Source organism: Macaca nemestrina, chromosome 1, assembly GCF_043159975.1.
Source record: "Macaca nemestrina isolate mMacNem1 chromosome 1, mMacNem.hap1, whole genome shotgun sequence".
In the NCBI taxonomy this organism is placed as follows: domain Eukaryota; kingdom Metazoa; phylum Chordata; class Mammalia; order Primates; family Cercopithecidae; genus Macaca; species Macaca nemestrina.
The window spans coordinates 63,473,432-63,493,625 of NC_092125.1; the positions used below are offsets into that span (position 1 = coordinate 63,473,432).

The window sequence follows — 20,194 nt, forward strand, 5'->3', positions numbered from 1 at the left end:
CTCACTGGGGTGTGCTCCGATTCCAGGCTCCTTCAGGGATCTGAAGTAGAAAGTTCTGAAACATAGAAAGAATATTGAGTGGGAATCCTTCTCCCAGCCTGGGGCCTCTGCTGTATAAAGTGACTCACAGCCCCTCTGTAGGGGCCAATGTCAGAGGCAGAGCTCTGGTCGAAGGGTGACTTCTCTAACCTTCTTATAAAAATCTGTGAAAGACTTTGGCCAGGCCCAGTAGCTCAAGCCTGTGGTCCCAGCCCTTTGGGAGGCCGAGGCAGGTGGATCCTTGAGGTGAGGAGTTTGAGACCAACCTGGCCAACATGGCAAAACCCTGTCTCTACCAAAAATACAAAAAAATTAGCTGGGCGTGGTGGTGTGCACCTGTAGTCCCAGCTACTGGAGGAGCAGGGGGTGCTGAGGTGGGAGGATCGCTTGCCCTCAGGAGGTCGAGGCTGCCGTGAGCTGAGATTGCACCACTGCACTCCAGCCTGGGCCACAGCGTGAGACCCTGTGTCAAAAAAAAAAAAAAAAAGACTTTATCGGGTGGAGAAAGCCAGTCCCCACCAGGCAAAACATGCCTCCTCATCGCAGCACTACCCACCTCCTCATCGCAGCACTGCCCACCTCCTCACATAATCATATCAGACAAGCTTTGGAAAGAACTGCTTTCTGCTTTCCTAGTTAATACAATCCTAGAATCTTTACAGATGGAAGGGACTTCTTCAGGTGTCATCTGGCTGGATTTTCCACCTGAAGCAGAAATTCCTTCTAGCAACAGCCCCCACATCTCTATCTCCAACCCAAATCTCTCAAACTCCAGGCTCCTCATACCACTTATCTTTGCCTGGAGGCCTAAGTGCCTCTGACTTCACCTCACACCTCCTCCATCTGCAGGCCTTCCCTAACCCAGCTAATGGACACTCCACCCTCCAAGTTTCTCATGCCAAAGGCTGTGGAGTGATTTTTGGTTTCCCTCTTTCTTTCATACCCTACATCTAATCTATCAGGAAAGCCTGTTGGCTCTAGCTTCGGAATATGTTAGAAATCTGACAACTTGTCATTTCTTTGCTACAGACTTTAGTCCAAGCCCCTTTCCAGAATTGGACAACCTCCTTCCAGAATCGGACAACATCGATCCTCCCATGGCTACTCTCAACAAGCAGAAGAATTTTTTTTTAATTCTATCTAAAAAAAAATGTCATTCCTTTGCTCAGAACTTCTTGGTGGTTTGCCATTTCATTCTGAATAAAAGCTGGAGCTCATATAATGGTTCACAAGGCCCTGTGTAATCTACCTTCCCCACCCTTGTTACCTCTCCTGACACGTCTACTGCTGCTCTCTCATTCACTCTGCTCCAGCCTCACTGGCTGTTCTAGGACTTGTAACCTGCTATTGCTTTAAGGTCTTTGCATTGGTTGTTCCTTCCACCCTGAACACTGTTCCCCCAGATAGCCACATAGCTAGTTCCACCTGCATCCCCTGCCACCAGGTCTTTGTTCAAATGCCACCTTCTCAGGAAGGCCTTCTCTGATCACCCTTCTTTAAAATTTCATTTCTGTCTCCTCTCCATCCCCATACCCCATCCTAATTATTAGTATTTTCCGAATTCTCGTCATGACTATATATTTGTTTATTTTTTGAGATGGAGTCTTGCTCTATCACTCAGGTTGGAGTGCAGTGGCACTATCTTGGCTCACTGCAACCTCTGCCTCCTGGGTTCAAGCTATTCTACTGCCTCGGCCTCCTGAGTAGCTGGGATTATGGGCATCCGCCACCATGCCAGGCATGGTGGAGCATGTTTGTAGTCCCAGCTACTTGGGAGCCTGAGGCAGGAAAATCACTTGAACCCAGGAGGTGGAGGTTGCAGTGAGCCTAGATTGCACCATTGCACTCCAACCTGGGTGACAGAGCGAGATTCGGTCTCAAAAAAAAAAAAAAAAAAAAAAAGAGAGAGAGAGAGTGAGTGGGAGAAGCTGAAGGGTGAGGGACAGGACTAGAATGGGAGGGGATGGAGGAGAGGAGGACACAGTGGAGGGACAGCCTGTACCTAAGGGAAGCACAGGGTGTGGAATGGGGAGGGAGGGAGAGGACACAGCCCTTTCTGCCAGTGCTGTCTCAGCAGAGACTGGGGGATGTGGACTTTCAGGAAAGGAGAGTCCTAACATCTGTGTCCGCCTACATCTGCTTATGTAACCTCTTCTAAGCCAGGTGGAGGAAAGGGTGGGCAAGGTGAGGGGGTGGATGTGGGGGAAGCCTTCTGGGGAAAGAAAATCTGAGCTGGAAGAGAGTATCCATTTTATTGGTTCCAAAGAGACCTAGATGAGGGGCTGTGGATCCCGCCCTGCACAGCCCTTCCCCTCACCTGCCTGGACACTTCATACCAAAAACATTCCAGAAACCAGGCTCACAGCGATGATGTGGGCCCCCAAGGGAGAAGGCTGGAGCTGCAGGAATATTTAGTGCCACATCAGTGCTTCCGGAATGTGAAGAACCCAGACGATGACGAGGGTTGGGGGAGGTGGGGAAGCAGTTTTAAGAGACAGGAAAGGGCCTTCTGCAACCAGGACCATGAAATCCTGGTAGGAATCCTCTCCCCGTCCTCAGCCCTTTCCTGGGGCAAGTCCAGGCAGTCCTCTGTGTGGAGGGAGGGAAACTGCAGTGGCATGTTAGTCCCCACCGTCAAGATGACCCCTTCACCTCTCCCCCTACCCCATCCCATCAGCTTCCTTGGACTCTCCTTGGGCAGATAAAGTGAGAGGGGAGACAGTGATCCAGAGCTCTGGATCACTGTCTGGAAACAACAGTCCCCTGCAAAGCACAATCCCCACACTCCAGTAGCGCTGCTAGAGGCGGACTTCAGCTCTTCCAGTCAGAATCTGAAGCCTGCTGACTGATAGCCCACACATGTCTTGAGGGCAAGGATGGACCTAGGACAAAGGAAGAGTCCTGGGTCTTAGCTGAAGAGCCTGGGCACTTCTAAAGTAGGGGAAGGGCAGTGGGTGGGAATCACATAATAGACAACAGGGTTGATTTTTTGGAAAAGAGAATAGATGTACAGGACATGGCTCAGAGAGCAGGACCAGGACCATTGAGTGGGGGCTACTGAGACACTAGATTCAGCTTGATAAGGCAACCACCTACATAGGCCATTCATTCAGGCTGGGCGTGGTGGCTCACGCCTGTAATCCCAGCACTTTGGGAGGCTGAGGCGGGCGGGTCACTTGAGGTCAGGAGTTCGAGACCAGCCTGGCCAACATGATGAAACCCAGTCTCTACTAAAATTACAAAAATTGGCTGGGTGTGGTGGCGTGTGCCTGTAATCCCAGCCACGCAGGAGGCTGAGGCAAGAGAGATGTGGAGATTGCAGTGAGCCGAGATCGAGCCACTGCACTCCAGCCTGGGGGGGACAGAGCAAGACTCTGTTTCAAAAGAAAAAAAAGTATGATGTTCATTCGGTCATTCAGTCATTCATTCAGTATTTACTGAGAGCCAACAGTGTATACTGCTCCAGGCTCTGGAGATACATCTGTGAACAAAACTGAGATTTTTGTCTTATGGGGCATCTATTCTAGTGGAGAAAGACAGACAAGTATAGTAAATAAGTAAATGATATAGTATATTAAACAGCCATGGCCAGGCACAGTGGCTCAAGCCTGTAGTCCCAGCACTCTGGGAGGTCAAGGTGGGCAGGTCACTCAAGTCCAGGGGTTCCAGACCAGCCTGGGCAATATGGCGAAACCCTGTCTCTACAAAAAAATACAAAAGTTAGACGGGTGTGGTGGTTCACATCTGTAGTCTCAGCTACTCGGGAGGCTGAGGTGGGAGGATTGCTTGAGCCTGGGAGGTCAAGGCTGCAATAAGCCAAGATTGTACCACTGTACTCCAGCCTGGGCAACAGAGTGAGAACCTGTCTCAAAAAAGAAAGAAGAAAAATCAGTCAGGAATGGTAGCACACACCTGTAGTACCAGCTATTTGGGAGGCTGAGGTGGGAGGATTGCTTGAGCCCGGGAGGCACAGGTTGCAGTGAGCAGAGATTGCACCACTGTATTCCAGTCTGGGCAACAGAGTGAGATGCTGTCTCATAAGTAAATAAATAAATAGACTTGGCATGGTGGCTCATGCCTGTAATCCCAGCATTTTGGGGGGCAGAAGCAGGCAGAATCACCTGAGGTCAGGAGTTCGAGACCAGCCTGGCCAACATGGTGAAACCCTGTCTCTACTAAAAATACAAAAATTAGCTGGCCATTAATTTTTTTTTTAATTTTTAATTTTTTTAAAATTTTAAAAATTTTTTTTAGTAGAGACGGGGTTTCACCATGTTGGCCAGGCGGATCTCGAACTCCTGACCTCAGGTGATCCACCCACCTTGGCCTCCCAAAGTGCTGGGATTACTGGCATGAGCCACCACGCCCAGCCTCACTCTCTTCTTTCTTAGCTTTCTCTCAGGGCTTGTGGAGACTAGGAAAGGGCACTTTGGAAATTGGCATATTCCTTGTGCCTGCAAAAGAACCTGGCATATAATGGATGCTCATATAATAAATATGGCAGATAATAAATATTTATAAATAAACCTGGCATATAAATTTATAGTTCCTACACTTAAACATTCTTTTATCCAATTCTCCAAACCCCATGCAGTTCACGTGAGTCTGTGGGATGTCAGACCTGGGTTTGAGGTCTGATTTCCCCATTTGCTATCTTTTTTTTGAGACAGAATCTTGTTCTGTCGCCCAGGCTGGAGTGCAGTGGCACAATCTCGGCTCACTGCAACTTCCGCCTCCCAGGTTCAAGGGTTTTTCCTGCCACAGCCTCCCAAGTAGCTGGGCCTAGAGGTGTGAGCCACCATGTGTGGCTAAGTTTTTGTATTTTTAGTAAAGTCAGGATTTCACTGTGTTGGCCAGGCTGGTCTCGAGCTCCTGACAAGCAATGCTTCTGTCTCGGCCTCCCAAAGTGCTGGGATTACAGATGTGAGCCACCTGCGCCTGGCTTACTTGATGTTTTTGTCTCCATTTCTTTTATAAAATGAGAATAATAAAAATAGTACTGAACTAACAAGGCTATCGTGAGCGTTACGTGAGGTAAGACACCTAAAGAGCTTGACCCATAAAACTTCGTGAATGGTAGCGCCTATTATTATCTCCCAAGATGCAATTCTTTCCATCATCCAAACTCCCTTTCAACAGGATCTGAACCAGTAACCATTTCTGATTGAATTTATTGCATGCTACCTTACCCCTAGTCTGTAACCTCCTTGAGGCTAAGATCTCTTTTTCTTTTTGTTTTTGTTTTTTTGTTTTTTGCACCAGGGATACAGCAATTACCTCTGTCTTCTACTAAGCTTAGCACACAAAAGGGCTTGATTCATGAGAGGAATGAATAAAGGAGCACTGCTAACCCCACAGCTGAACTCTAAGCTTCTGGAGATAAACCCGCCCCCTGGATTTTTTCCATGTTTACCCAGAGTCTAGCCCAGAGTTTCAGCACTGAGTAGGACCTCAGAGACTTAAGACCTAAGTACTCCAGTGTCGCCTAAGCAATGTCTTGTTTGCTCTCCCACCTTGACCCCATAGTTGCCTTGCCCTCCCCATCTCCTTTGCAGACTCGTGACTTTGCCAGCTCAGCTCTCCAGGTGTGGGAGGGGAGGTCCAACGCTCCACTGGGCAGGCACCGACAGCTGGCAGGACAGGTGTGTCGTGGGGCCGGAGCCAGAGCTGGGGATGTTTGGAAGCCTCCTGTGACTACCAGAGTGGGTCGCGGGTAGGGGAGGGAGGCTGCCTGAAGCCAGAGCCAGCCGGCTGCTGGCCGGCACTTTGTCCTCACCCTCCCTTTCATCCCCAGCCCTCGGAGCCTGGGAGTTTCTCAATGGAGCAGGCGTGTGGGGAATGCTCTGCAGGGGGCTGAGGGAGTTGGCGTATGGTGGGGGTGGACATTCCAGGCATTCTTTGCTTTCTCTAGGAGTCAGGCAGTGAGGACGGAGGGGGGAGAAGCTGCCCAGCACCAGAGTAAAGGGGATTTCTTAGGAGGGAGAGAATAAAGGCAGTGGGGGTGTCTTTACCCAGCAGGAGCAGGGCTCTAGCAGACAGGAGCAGGGGTGGGAGGAGGCAGGTGGTGGGGGCAGGGTGGGATAATCTGCCAAATCCACTTCTACTTTAGTGCCAAAGGCCAGAAGAACAACTGGGACCCTGGGCCCAGGGCCTTCCCACCTGTGTGCTTAGGGTCAGGCCAGAGCTACTGAGCTCACATTTGTTTTGATTCGGCAGTTTTTCTACTTCCCATCCCTGGCAGCCTAGGGGAACCAGTATTAGGAGAAGGCTCAAAAACCTGCTCAGCACCATCCCTCCCCACCTCAATCACCACAGAGAACAGCAGGGCCTGCTTCCAATCACCTTTCTGGTTTTAATGGTACTTTTTGGCCACGAAGATCCATTAGGTAGAGACCATTAGGTAGAGAGACTCAGAGTGTGGAGTGGGGTGTGGAGGGGCCGTGGGAGGAGGTGGAAATCGTTGCAAAAATGTCTCTCTGTACACAAAACTTAGATGTCATAGTGGATTTTCCCAGAACATAGAATTCACATTATTGAAAACAGCAAGATTCACTTTTCCTAAAACACAAAGCTGAGAACATAAAAAATAAATATGGACACTCTAGAGTTCTGAAGGCCCAGAGAACACATCCATAGTCTGGACTTTAGAGCAGCTTAGAGGCAGAAGTTCTGAGTCTCTGAGGTCCAAGGTGGAGTCCAGAAGAGCCTGGACCCCTTGAGATGAAGTCCACACAGCAGGCGGAGGCTTTTCAAGTCTTTCAGATTCACAGCAGCAACTCCAGGAGGCTCAGGCCAGGTTTGGAGGATGAAAAAGGAAAGAGAACCACTGAAGAAACAGAGATTGTGTTCTCTTACTCCTAGGCTAAATAAGAAGGGTTAGGTCGGGCATGGTGGCTCACACCTGTAATCCCAGCACTTTGGGAGGCTGAGGCGGGTGAATCACCTGAGGTCAGGAGTTTGAGACCAGCCTGACCAACATGGAGAAACCCTGTCTCTACTAAAAATACAAAATTAGCCGGGCGTGGTGGCACATGCCTGTAATCCCAGCTACTACGGAGGCTGAGGCAGGAGAATCACTTGAACCAGGGAGGCGGAGGTTGAGGTGAGCTAAGATCACGCCATTGCACTCCAGCCTGGGCAACGAGAGCGAAACTCCGTCTCAAAAAAATAAATAAATAAATAAAAATAAAAATAAGGAAGGGTTACTCCAGACCATTCCCAGGATGCCTCAGGCACCTTAGGGATGCCACCATCCAGTTCTGGTGGTTGGTAGGAATGGGAATGTGTGTGTAAAGAGGTCTGACCCCACTTGGCAGGGAATGAGTAGGGAAGGAGCTGTCCTTAGAAGGCACCATGTGTACAGAGTATTCATGGGATGCAGGAGATGGGCCCTGGGAGAGTTTACTTTCCAGGTCTCTGTGGCCCCACCACGTGCACAAGAAACAGGCAACCTGGACTCTGTCATGCACAAGAAATGGGCAACGTGGACTCTGTCTCGGGCCTTCCCGTTCCCCTCTCTTTCTCTATTATCCTCTTGGTTCAGCAGGGCTGAAGACAGACACTGAACCCTTGACGCACTTCATTTGCCTACTTCCCACATCCAGCCCCGTCCAGGGCTCCACTGCAAACTGTCTCAGCCTTCTGAGTGGGGATGCAGGTCCTGGGAGGTGGGGGAGAAGGCATCTCCCCTTGGGGTACAGCCAGCTGCATCTGAGAGCCTGCCCAGGCTGGGGCAATGCCTACCCCACTCAGGTGAGCTTTGAGCAGACCCTCAGTGCCTGTCGGTAGGTCGCTGTCACCTCCTGGCAGTCCGTCAGGGAAAAGCAGCTGTCCCCCAAAGGATCCTGCCGCCAGCGCCTCAGGCAGCTTCCAGGGCCCTCAGAGGGGGGCTCCTCAAGCCCCATGAGGTTGTCCACAGACACACAGCCCCGCAGCGGGGGCTCTGGGAGCCGTTCAGGCAAGTCCAGCTGTTCAAAGGACTCAGAGGACAGGATGCTGTCCTCGCTCACAGCCCCTGAGGGTCGGCTGGCCTGGGCCAGGGGGCGAGGTGGGGCGAGTTCATCCAAGGAGCCGAAGGTGGTGGGGGCCGCGAGCTCCAAGGTTGCCCGGGAGAACTTGCCGTTGAGTTTGAGGATACCTTTGCGATGGAGGAGCAGCCCTGAGGCTTGCGGGGGCTTCTGCTCCTTGGGATCCCCGCTCACAAACACGTCGCCTGCATCCAAGAGCTCCCCAGATTCACTGGGCTCGGGGGAGGAGTAGTAGCCAGACTCGCGCTGTCGGGGTTTCTTGAGGATGCCCTTCTTGGGGAGCAGGGGGGGAGCCTGCCCTGGGCTCGCAGGGATCGGGCTGAGCTCCTGAAGGTCCCCCTGTGCCCCCTCTGCAGAGGCTGACACCTTCTTCTTGAGAATGCCCTTCGGCAGCTTGAGGTTGCTCTTGCCAGGGCGAGGGGCAGTGTCATCAGCTGGGTCACCGTGGAGAGACTGGGCCATGTCATTCTCCTTGCGGGACTTCTTGAGTGAATGCTGGCGCTCCAGGCCAGGGGTGGTGCTTCCCCCACCAGGCGCATGCTGCTTGAAGAAGCTGCACACCTTGGCCCCATTCTCCAGGAGGGGGCGGGAGGAACGCCGGAGCCAGTCAGCCATGGAGGCCCGGGCAGAGTCACTGCCAGGGTGCCCACCCTCGTGCGGAGCCTCCTGCTCTCCCACACGGGAGGCGTAGCCCCAGTTGACCCACCAGTGACTGGCCACATCCTCCAGGGTGGCCCGGCGGGTGGGGTTCACCATCAACAGCCACCGGATCAGGCCACAGGCGTCTGGAAGACAAAAGGCAGGTGCTTCAGTTTGGCAACTCCCAGAATAGGCACTCCCTGTCCCCTGTCCCCAGCTCATCCCCTTTTGAGCTAAGACACTGCTTACTCCTGGGTTGGATGCGTCCCTTCCAGCCTACGGCTCTGTACATGCCTTGGCCCAGGACAGCTCCCCAGTCCACAGTTCCTGGACTGACTCCTCCAGCTGCCTCTCTGTCCTCTGACCCCTCAGGACTGTGACCCCTTCATGAGCCCTTGTGAGTATGTTGGTATCTATCCTCTCTCTCTCTCCATTGCAATTCAACCCTCTGAGGGTAGAGACTGTGTTCAGGGTAAACTGGGGCTCTCACACCCTTCCTCCTGCCTTCTAAGTCATAGTCAAGGACAAAAAGGTTTCTGAGGATGAGAACAAAAGCAATAGGAAATGAGACAACTGTAGCAAAGGAAGGAGCTTAGGAACCACTTCCCGAATATAATCGAGCATGCCCCTATGGGAAGAAAGCTATCCCCTCCTTCCCCAGAGGTCTCGACATTGGACATACGGTGGACGGTCCCCTAACCTACCATGGGTCATGATGGACTGTTGCCCTTTTGACTTTAGTGCCACTGTGTAGTTCTTGCCTTAGGAATGAGTGAAGGACACCCCAGGCCTGGATAAGAGCACCCACCCCTCTCACTCACCAGAAGGTTTAGGTGGCTCCCGGTAGGCCCCGTTGCTGATCTGTTTCACCAGCATCTTATGGTCATGCCCGTCAAAGGGCATAGTGCCATGCACCAGGATGTAGAGGAGAACACCCAGGGACCAGCTGTCCACCTGAGAGAGACAGGGGAGGTCAGCAGGGATGCCCATACCAGATGAGAAAATGGTACATGCTGGAGAACTCAGAGGCCAGCACACCTGAGGATGACCCACCTCTCCTACCCAGGGGCCAAGACGGGGATGCTGCAGAAGGGGGCTGAGATGTTGTCAATCGCTTTCCCTGGGAGGGACAGCCACAAGCACAAGAGCTAGAGCCAGGTCATCTCTTCTGGGCTGGGGAAGGGGTGGTTGTGACAGATACCATCTCTGCGTCACTCTTGGGAGGCTGGACTGGGTGCCGGGAAAGGTACCAGGAACGAGGAAGGTGAAGGAGGCAAAGAACTAACCTAGGAGGCAGGAGACCTAAGTTCTAGTTCTAGGGTTTTTTTGGTTTTGTTTTCTTTTTCATTTTTTTTGAGATGGAGTCTTGCTCTGTTGCCCAGATTGGAGTGCAGTGGCATGATCTCGGCTCACTGCAAACTCTGCCTCCCAGGTTCAAGTGATTCTCCTGCCTCAGCCTCCCAAGTAACTGGGATTACAGGTGTATGCCATAAAGCCCCATTATTTTTGTATTTTTTTTAGTAAAGACGGGGTTTCACCACGTTGGCCAGGCTAGTCTTGAACTCCCAACCTCAAGTAAGTGGTCCACTTGTGGACCTCCCAAAGTGCTGGGATTCCAGGTGTGAGCCACTGCGCCCGGCCTAGTTCTAGTTTTGCCACTCGTGGCCAGACACCTGGCAAGTTACTACTTTTTGGGAGGCTTGAGTTTTGTGCTCTGAAAAGGTGAATAATGAGAAAACTAGCCCATTAATCTCCCAGGATCTAAAGTCATAGTAAACACCCGAGGCAGGCCGGCAGGGGAGAGTGGTCACTTACCTCTGGGCCTGTGTAGGGCTTCCCATTGACAATCTCCGGCGAGGCATAGAGGGGGCTCCCACAGAATGTCTGCAGGAACTTGCCTTGATGGTAGAGGTTGGAGAGGCCGAAGTCAGCAATCTGCAGGATTGAATCAAACACGGGCACAGGTCATGTCAAGGCCTGGGTTTTTCTGTAGCTCTTGGCCCACCCTCTTCGGACCCTGGGGAAACACAGGCTCCAGTGGAGGAAAGGGTCTCCATGATCCCCACCCCACACTGAGCACTGTCAGCATAGCTCAGGCCCTGGAAGAACGAACCCTGAGGAGCCGTGTCAGTAAGGAGCATCTAGGCAGAGGTATGTGGGGGCTTCAGGATCCTCACTGCTCCCCAGACCGCTTTGCTCACGTGGCATTCCACTACAGAGATGCTCTCTCATGCCCATATCCCTTGGAAAGTCTTCCATTTCCTTCTTCTAGAAGCCTAGAGTTTCCAATGCCTCCCTGGAGCCCCTGCTCATTAGATCTGCCTTCCAGACAGACTGTACACTCCCATGCCGACCTCCTTGCCCCCACCTCTCCTGCAGCTGCTAGCCCAGCTGAGAGCCTGCATGAGGTTCTAAGGATGTTTAGTGATGGAAAGGAGGGTCAGCCAGATGGAAGGGGAAAGCCAGCATCTTGTGATAATGTCATGGCCCTCAGGAACAAGCAAGCCCTGTAACCAATGAACCACATAAGACTTGAGCTGCCCTTCCTAGCAAAGGGCTTATTCTTGTGTGCACACCTGGGCAAGAACTTGGTGGCAGAAACCTGGGGTCAGCCCAATATAGCTCAGAAGCAATAATGAGGGCAGAACAAACGTCAGGGCTGTGGTTACAGCCCAGGACTCCCTGAACCATCTGATATTGAGGGCTTGAGAACCCGACCCCATCGTCTCATTCCCCGGAGGCACCCTTTCCCACCTATCCTCAGTAAGAGGCTGAGGCCATGCCCTCGTGCTCCCCACCTCTTCACCCCATCAGAGGTTATGTGTGTTCAGGGTGGGGAGGGGCTGTTTATGAAACCCTGGCTCCTTTGTTTATGGTTTTATTGGGCTCTTATCAAGCAGTTGCCAGTTGAAGCCCATAATGAAGCACATGATTGGTAGAGACAGGAAAGTTCATGCCTGTCCATGTTTGTGCCCGATTATGTGGGTTTACTGGCTGTGGCTTCCCTCCCTTCTGGTCAGCATCAAAGACCGCCCCACCTGCTCCGGGAATTGACTGGTAAGAGGGAATGAACTCAGTACCAGGGCACCTTATGGTACAGGTCAGGAGCCACTGGAAGAGACTATGGCCTGGGTTCAGGAAGATTCTGAAGAGGGTCAGAGTACAGCGTCACCTTCCCAGGTGCCTGCAGGGGCCAGCCTCCCCGGTGCCATGTCCTTCCTCCAGCCCTGAGATCTCAGTTTATCCCATCAACATGAACTTTTCCATGCCTGAATTTAACTACTTAAGCAGCTGCAGAAAGCAGGAAGCTGGAGCTGGAGTCCTTCATCTGTGGGAAGTTTCCAGAGGGCTATCTAATTGTAGCAGGTTTTTTTTTTTTTTGAGATGGAGTCTCGCTTTGTCACCCAGGCTGGAGTGCAGTGGCGCGATCTCGGCTCACTGCAAGCTCCACCTCCCAGGTTCACGCCATTCTCCTGCCTCAGCCTCCCGAGTAGCTGGGACTACAGGCGCCAGACACACCTGGCTAATTTTTTGTATTTTTACTAGAGACGGGGTTTCATCGTGTTAGCCAGGATGGTCTTGATCTCCTGACCTCGTGATCCACCCGCCTTGGCCTCCCGAAGTGCTGGGATTACAGGCGTGAGCCACCGCGCCTGGCTAATTGTAGCAGATTAAAGCATGCATGTGTGTGTGTATGCAAGTGTGTACACACATGGGCAGGGAGAAGAACTCAGGCCGTGCCCATCCCAAGGTTGTATTAAACCTGACCTTAGATCTAGACTCCTGTCACCCTTATGACATCAAAGGAGCACTGATCTGGGAGTCAGAAGATCTTGGTTCTAGTCCAGGCTCAGCCACACACTAGTTGTGTGATCTTGTGCAAAGCACCCCTCAGCTGAGGCCCCAGCTCTCCATCCACACAATGAGGTGTTGGAATGGATGACGGCTGAGGTCCCTACCAGTACCAATGAAGGTCAGCCTTGCTCAGCTCCTTCAGGAATCCACCAAGAGCTTAGAGCTACTTGGCTGGGGACAGTGCAGAAAAGCTGGGGTGGGCAGGGAGGCTTCTAGAAATAAGAAGTGGGACTCACCTTGATATTTCCATTGGCATCCAAGAGGATGTTCTCCAGCTTGAGATCTCGGTGGACAACTCTATTCTGAAAGAAGGAGGGGGCAGTCAGGGGAAGGTCGCGACGGAACGGAAGGTGATGAGGGGCCTAATCTGGAGACTGAGGTAAACACAAAGGGAGCCAAGTGGGCTTGAGCACAGGTAGGCTGGGAATGCCCATCTTTATTGGTGTGGGCTGCAAGAAATCACAGGCCCTTCTATCCCCGGGTAAGGGACTCAAAGTTAGAGACACCAGCATTTCCCTGAGAGTCCAGAATCTAGTTTTGCCTCTGTTTCTGTCTCCCTGTGTGATCCTGGATAAGTCATGGAACCTCTCTGGTCCAAAACAGCCGCAGAGCCCCAGCGACCACCCGCTGAGAACACGGCTGGAGCAGGTAGGTGCTCACCTGATGGCAGTAGTGCACGGCAGAGACGATCTGCCGGAAGAAATGCCTAGCCTCGCGCTCACTGAGCTGCTGCCGCTCGCTGATGTAGTCATAAAGGTCGCCCCGGCTGGCATACTCCATGACGATCACGATCTTGCTGCTGTTCTCAAACACTGGGCAGAGCAAAGAAAGGAACGTCAGGCCCTCCCAGAGTGCACTGCTCTCCACTGGGGGTGACTCACTCCTCCCCCACCCCGGGCCCCACACCAGACAGGACCTGCTCCAGGGATATCTGCTATTGGGGCTATACGGTGGCAAATAAGGGCAGAAGAAGGGCCTTGGAAGTTCTCAGCATCTTCCAGGAGCCATGAGTTAAGGCCAAAGACACTGGCTCACCCTCTGCCTCCTTGGAAGTTCAGGCTTTTGGGAATTCTGAAAAATTACCCTGCCCTTTCAGGAAGCCAGAGACGTCACTAGATGGGAATGAAAAGCCAGGCTCCTTGGTTTAAGAACCTGGTACTTTTTCACCTTGTGGCGTTGGGCAAATGTCTTCTAGAGACATGAGTAAGAATGCAGGTTTGCTGGGTGATCTTGGACAAGTCATTAAACCACTGTGCCTCAGTTTCCTCATTTGAAAAGCAGGATAATAAGGCAACCTCACAGGGCTGGGGTGAGAAACATAAAAAGTCAGCAGCAGTTCCAGGGCTGGCTGAGCAAGCTGGTGTAGGTCTGACACATAAACAAGCACTCGATAAATGGTACCTATGGTTGGATATTATTGATTTATTGATTTATTGAAACGGAGTCTCGCTCTGTCATCCAGGCTGGAGTGCAGTTGCGTGGTCTCGACTCACTGCAACCTCCACCTCCCAGGTTCGAGCGATTCTCCTGCCTCAGCCTCTTGAGTAGTGGGGATTAAAGGTGCATGCCACCATGCCCAGTTAATTTGTGTACTTTTAGTACAGACGGGGTTTCTCCATGTTGGCCAGGCTGGTCTCGAACCCCTGACTGCATGATCTGCCCACCTTGGCCTCCCAAAGTGCTTGGATTACAGGCGTGAGCCACTGCACCCGGCCACAGTTATATTTATAATCAATGCCCTCATGCGTACATTTGAAAAATAAGGCCAATAATAATGTCTGTCTTGAGGATCAGAAGAGGGAATAAAAGTATATTAAAGTGGATCATGAACTATAAAGCACCACAGAGAGCTGAGATATTCATCACCATCTCTGACTTCCTTCCAGAGGATCCAGGGCAGGGCCTCATGAATAAGGCCTTCTACACAGAAGCAATCAATACATATTTGGTAATTAATTGACTGGCTGGGTTCCCGGCAGCCACCCCATCCCAGCTGGCTCATCTCTCTGGGTAGGAGTGGCCCTCTTGCCACTTGAAGACTAGGTAGGGCGTGGCTGGTTCACCAAACTGGCCCTTCTGCCTGGTGTGTGTTAGAACATGTATGTCCATGACACTGTATCTTTGTGTCAAACGGGTCCTATGAGTTTGGCTTGCTTGGTCTGCCCCAGAGCTAATATTGTCTAGGCTCTGAGAAGGAGTGAAGTGAAGAGGCTTCTCCCTAGAGGAGTCCCAGCTTCCAGGGAATTGGATACATGGCCAGGAGGACTGTCCTTTTTTCCAGGGGGACAGGAGTAAATGGCCCTTATCTGTGGAGGCCCAGCCTCCTGGGGATGCCTGGCTGAGACTCCACCCCTATGGCTCTCACCATCTCTGCAAGGGTGCATGCAACCTTTGTGCCATAAAATTGGGAGTCAAAAGCCAGCCAGGGCACATTTTGGAGAACAGCTAGGTTAGAGGTCAGTTCCCAGGACTGAGGCACACCCACTACCTCACATCCCTTGAAGCCTATAGCAGGAAGGGGATGAATTTGGGGGACCCCCTCCAGTCACACAGTCACTATGATGTTCTCATGTCTGTTGAATCTGAAGGTGCCAAAGAAGTCATATCCTGAGCTGCAGTGCTCAGTTCCCAGATCCAGCTGGAGATATAAGGCAGAATTCACACACACACGCACACGCACGCACATGCACACACACCAATCACCACACTCAGCCTAGCTGGAGATATGGGTGTAAGGCAGATTTCATACACACATACAAACACACATACACACACACACCCCAATCACCACACTCAGCCTGGCTTAACCAATACTTTGTCATCTCCCCACTCTTCCCTGAGGGAAGCACACAGAGATACAATTAACCTTCTCAGCCACTTGCCTGGCTCTTCATGGGACAGGCTCAAGCCACAGGGCCATGTTAGTGGCTCTACCCTTAATCTTTCTACGACCACGACCCAAGAGCAGAGACTGCTCTATTTTTCCCCCACCAGGAATAGACAGACAAAGGGCAGAGCTACAGGCTCCCTTTCTTCCCTCCTGTTGCTATCCCTCGCTTCCCATCTAACTGATATTATGTAAAGGCTCAACGCAGACAGGTGTGTGTAGGAGAGGGCTCCCCATCTTTCCTTCGTCACCCTCTCTTGCTCACTTTGTTGTCTGGGTCACGGGGAGGAGGGCAGCTGGAGTGGTGAAATCAGCACTGATGTCAGAGAAGAGAAGGCCAAGAAAGACAAGTAGCGGTAGGAGCCAGCCCTGTGGCAGGAATGATTCAGAGCCCAGGTCAGACTCTAGGAGATCTGGCTCTTGGGATGCATGAAGAATAGCACCCACACATCTGGGACAGGTGCAGGTCTTTCAGCCTCCCCCAGATTGCTAAGGAGCTCATTGGGTTGGGAAGGTAGTATTCCTCCCCCAGATTGCTAAGGAGCTCATTGGGTTGGGAAGGTAGTATTCAAGTAGGGAAAACCGAATAATCACAACAAAAAACCCTGCAATTCCTTGAGTACCTCCCATGAGTGGAGCATTCAATGACATAAACAGTTTGATCTTTGCAACCACACTGTGATGTAGATGGGATTACCCCATTTTATAAATGAGGAACTGAAGCCCAGAGACTAAATTCAATGAGCTGTGCAAAGTCATACAGTTGAGTTTCAAATTCAGCTCCTGCCCACCTCTAGAACCTGTATCTTTTTTACTTCTTTATGTTATTTCTTCTGACACATGTACACACGCATGTGAACACACATATGCACACACATAGACCCCCAACTTCCAGCTTTAAGTGCCCACTGTACCTTCATGGATGGCAATGATGTGAGGGTGGTTGAGTGATGACATGATCTCAATCTCCCTACGTATGTGCATCAGATCTTGCTCATCTTTGATTTTGTCCTTCCGGATTGACTTGATGGCCACCTGGGAATAGAAGGCAGGAGAATGAGGAGAAAGGTTTGGCAGGAAAAGATTTGGCAGAGGACACTCTGGGGGCCCTGGTCCTGGTGGTTTGCCTATAGCTGCTATAAAGGCCACAGAGAACACCCAGAGAAGCCACTCCATCCTTCACCAGGGTAGGTGGCAGAGAGGCTGGAGAGCACTTTCTCTAGAAAAAGATCCTATCTGAGCTGAGTGCACATGGTCCATGCAGCAGGAAGCAATATGGACCAGTCACCTCCTTATTCATAGTCTACAGATAGCCAAGGAAGGTAAAAACCTGCATTTGCAAGGCTGATGCTTTATGAATTGTAAAGCAAATGTGCCAATCTGCACCATGCGCAAGGACCAGCCAGTTTTGCTCACCACTGAATTCTTGACACTGAGCACACTGCCTGATGCATGGTAGGCACAGAACAACTCTTTGGTGCATTAGTAAATGAATTGGCCCTCATGACAGCCTTGGGAGGTGGGCACAAAAAGCATCATCAATACCCTTTACAGGCGAAGAAACTGGGACCCAGAGAGGTTAGATGATGTGCTCAGTCATATGGTCACTAACTGGCACAACTGGATTAGACTGTTGGCCATCTGATTCTCAGTTTGGTGCTTTTTCTGCCCCAGTACTGTAACTTGCTATAAGCAATCAGTCCCTAGCCACAAAGTGGAAACAACCCAAATGTCCATCAAGAAAAGTAGAGATAGGTCTGGCTGCAGTAGCTCAAGCCTGTAATCCAAGCACTTTGGGAAGCCAAGTCAGGAGGATCACTTGAGGCCAGGAGTTCACAACCAGCCTGGGCAACATGGTGAAACCCTGTCTGTACAAAAAATACAAAATCTAGCCAGGTATGGTGGCACATGCCTGTAGTCCCACTATAGGCGCGTGCTGAGGTAGGAGAATTGCTTGAGCCCAGGAGGCAGAGGTTGCAGTGAGCCATGAATGTACCACTGGACTACAGCCTGGGCAACAGAGTGAGACCCTGTCTCAAAAAAAAATAAAAATAAAAAAAGAAATGTAGGCATAAATTACATGTGGTATGTCCATAGGATGGAATAGAATATTATTCAACCACAAAAAGGAATGAAATTCTGACACATGCTATAACATGGATGATCCTTGAAAATATTATGCTAAGTGAAATAAGCCAGTCACCAAAGGATCAATATTGTATGATCCCACTTAAATGAGGTACCGGGAATAGGCAAATTCATAGGGACAGAAAATATTAATAGAACGGTGGTTACCAGGAACTGGGGGAGGGGAAATGGGGAGGTGTTGTTTAATGTGTATAGTTTCGGTTTTGTAAGATGAAAAGAATTCTGGAGATTGGTTTACAACAACGTTAAATTTAACACTACCAGTACACTTAAAATGGTAACTTTTATCTTATGTATGTTTTACCACGTTTTTAAAAATTGGTCCCAAAATTATGAAAAAAAAAAAAAAAAAAAGCCCCCAAACACCAGTCTATTCAGTTCAGACAAGAAATGTTCCTCCCCTGACAAGAAACAAACAACTCAACAGTGGCTTGTTATCTCAGGGCTTGCTACCTTAGTCCAGCAAGAGAAAAACACCACAGGAGGACTAAGCCTTCTGGGCAGTATGTGTGGTGGGCTCTGGAAGGGTGGAGTGAGGCAGGAGGAAATGGAAAGAGGGCTACTGAGGTGTAGCTAGCAAAGCTCTGAGCCCCTCTCTGCTCCACCCTCCTCAGCAGCAGCTCCTGGAGAAAACCCCAGAAAACACCAGGGAGCAGGGCCTGAGGCGCAGAGTTGGGGAGAGACGCTGCCTGGGGAGTCTGTCACTGTCCCCCTGGGCGAGTCCCACCCCTTCTCAAGAGCCCCGGGTTTTTTTTTTTTTTTTCTGTGAAACTAACAGGTTGAACTAAGAGATCTGAGGGGCTTTCCTGCTCTGAGTTTATGAAATGAGCTGTAGAGATGCCACGGGGCCCTCAGAGGCTGCAGGGCTGGGCGGGAGCAGGGTGGGGGTGGGGTGTCATAGGGCCAGCCAGTTCCTGGCAAGTGCTGCCCAAGGACGCAAATGGTAAATACGAGTCTTCCTCTTATGGGAGATAGGCAAGTTGTGAGAAATCTGAAGACCTAGACTGTGGTAAACAGCTCCTCGTTCAATTTCCCAGGAGGGTTTGCCTCCCCTCAAGATTCAAAGGGAGACAGAAAAAAGAAAACCCCTGCTCGATGGGAGGAGCCTCTAATCCACCCTTTCACAGGGCTCTGGAGGCAGACAATGGCTTCTGGCTTGCAGGGGCAGCAGGCCCTGCCGGCCTGTGTTCTCCATCCGACAAGAATGCGGAACAGCCCTAATCCCGTAAGAGGAGCTGCTCACAATGCCCTGGCCCGGTCACCCCGGCAACGGGCCAGGGATGGCGTGCCCTCCGCCCTGCTCCTCCCCCCTAGCTTCATCCTTGAAAGAGGGGAGGCCCTGCTCTCAGGCCCTCCCTGAGCAAGGCAGGGAGGACAATGGCAGGTGGGAGGGATGGTCACCATGGAGCCTCCTCCCCAGGATGCTGGAGAGGCCCATGCTGCAGCTGCAGGGGATGTGATGGGGTTATCCCCCTTCTGCTCCAAACCATACATCTCTCCCTAGTGAGCTAAACAAAAAAACAAAAACAAAAACCTGGGCTTGGAATTGGGCAGGGGGCCGGGGTAGGCGTAGAAAGGGCTTGAATTCTCCTTCAACTAGGAGGCATCTCTCTTTCCTGGATTCAACTTGGCTCATTCCCACACACCTCTCGCCTCCATACCCTTTTTCCTCTCCCTGAAGGGGAGATTTTATGGACAAGTTATTTTCTCACTAAAATTCTTTGTTTAAAATAAAACAATGGATAAAGTTCTATGAGCTCTTCGGAGATAAAGGTCCATAAAGAGAAAACGATCAATCATATATAAACACAAATCCCATATCCAGATAATGAAAACTATTTCAGAACTTAAGATGTATGCATAGGCACATCTTGGATGTTCAGTTGTGTACTCGCAGAGACAATAGTGAACTAAATCATCACAGGCTTAGGGGGCAGAACTCTAAAGATGACAAGGCCTAAAATAAATGAGGTTCCAAAAAAGGGAGAAAGGGGTCTTAGCGGGGCTGGGAGGAGTCTCTGCATAGGGGAGGGTGCACAAGTTGAACCCCAAGATCCATCTCTTTCAACTCCAGAAGCCCATGATTCTACATCAGAATTGTTAATCCTCATTGAACAGTTCCAGCCTCCTGCAAGTTTGTGCTCTGGTATCAGGGGGTAGCTTAGGGACCCACCAGGTATCCATATTAGGTCCCAGCAGATCACAGTACGGCTGGCACTTTCCAGGAAGCAAACAAGTTATGTCATCAGGCCTCCATCAGTCCCCAAGCAGGTGGCAGACAAGAAGAGCCATGCATCACTGCCCTGGTGTGGTTGGGCCACTACTCTCCAGCCTATCCTGGCCCCACAGGAGAGGGCTCTAGCTATCTGTTGGCTGGCCTGTCAAAGTAAATTACAGCAACCACTCAGGCCTGGACAGAGCTCAGCATACAGAAAGCGTCCAACAGTTGTTACTGGTGAACATAAATCACAAATATTTACTAGTTAAGTCACTGGGCTGATGATCTTTGACTGATGGGAGCAGTGCTCAGATAAGATTTTCTCCTCTTCTTCCTAGTCACGGGTGGAGTTTACTTGGTTATAAGGACTAATTTTTCCGG

The 20,194-nt window shown here is 51.0% G+C and overlaps 1 protein-coding gene across 2 annotated transcripts in view; it reads right to left on the bottom strand.

Annotated features, from left to right (window-relative positions):
* The window catches only part of LOC105484814 (NUAK family kinase 2), a 26,295-nt gene continuing 6,101 nt past the window's right edge, over positions 1 to 20,194 (bottom strand). The window contains exons 2-8 of one of the 2 annotated variants that reach the window (XR_011613123.1): positions 16,362 to 16,482; positions 13,221 to 13,372; positions 12,797 to 12,862; positions 10,521 to 10,640; positions 9,527 to 9,659; positions 6,382 to 8,851; positions 1 to 55 (exon numbers count right to left, since the gene is read on the bottom strand). Coding sequence is in view for 1 of the 2 variants with exons in the window: in XM_011746818.3 (XP_011745120.2) it covers positions 7,788 to 8,851; positions 9,527 to 9,659; positions 10,521 to 10,640; positions 12,797 to 12,862; positions 13,221 to 13,372; positions 16,362 to 16,482 (1,656 nt within the window). In the remaining variant the exon portion in view is untranslated. Of the gene's footprint in view, positions 56 to 6,367; positions 8,852 to 9,526; positions 9,660 to 10,520; positions 10,641 to 12,796; positions 12,863 to 13,220; positions 13,373 to 16,361; positions 16,483 to 20,194 lie in introns of those variants that run through there. The other variant, XM_011746818.3, reaches the window with a different exon arrangement.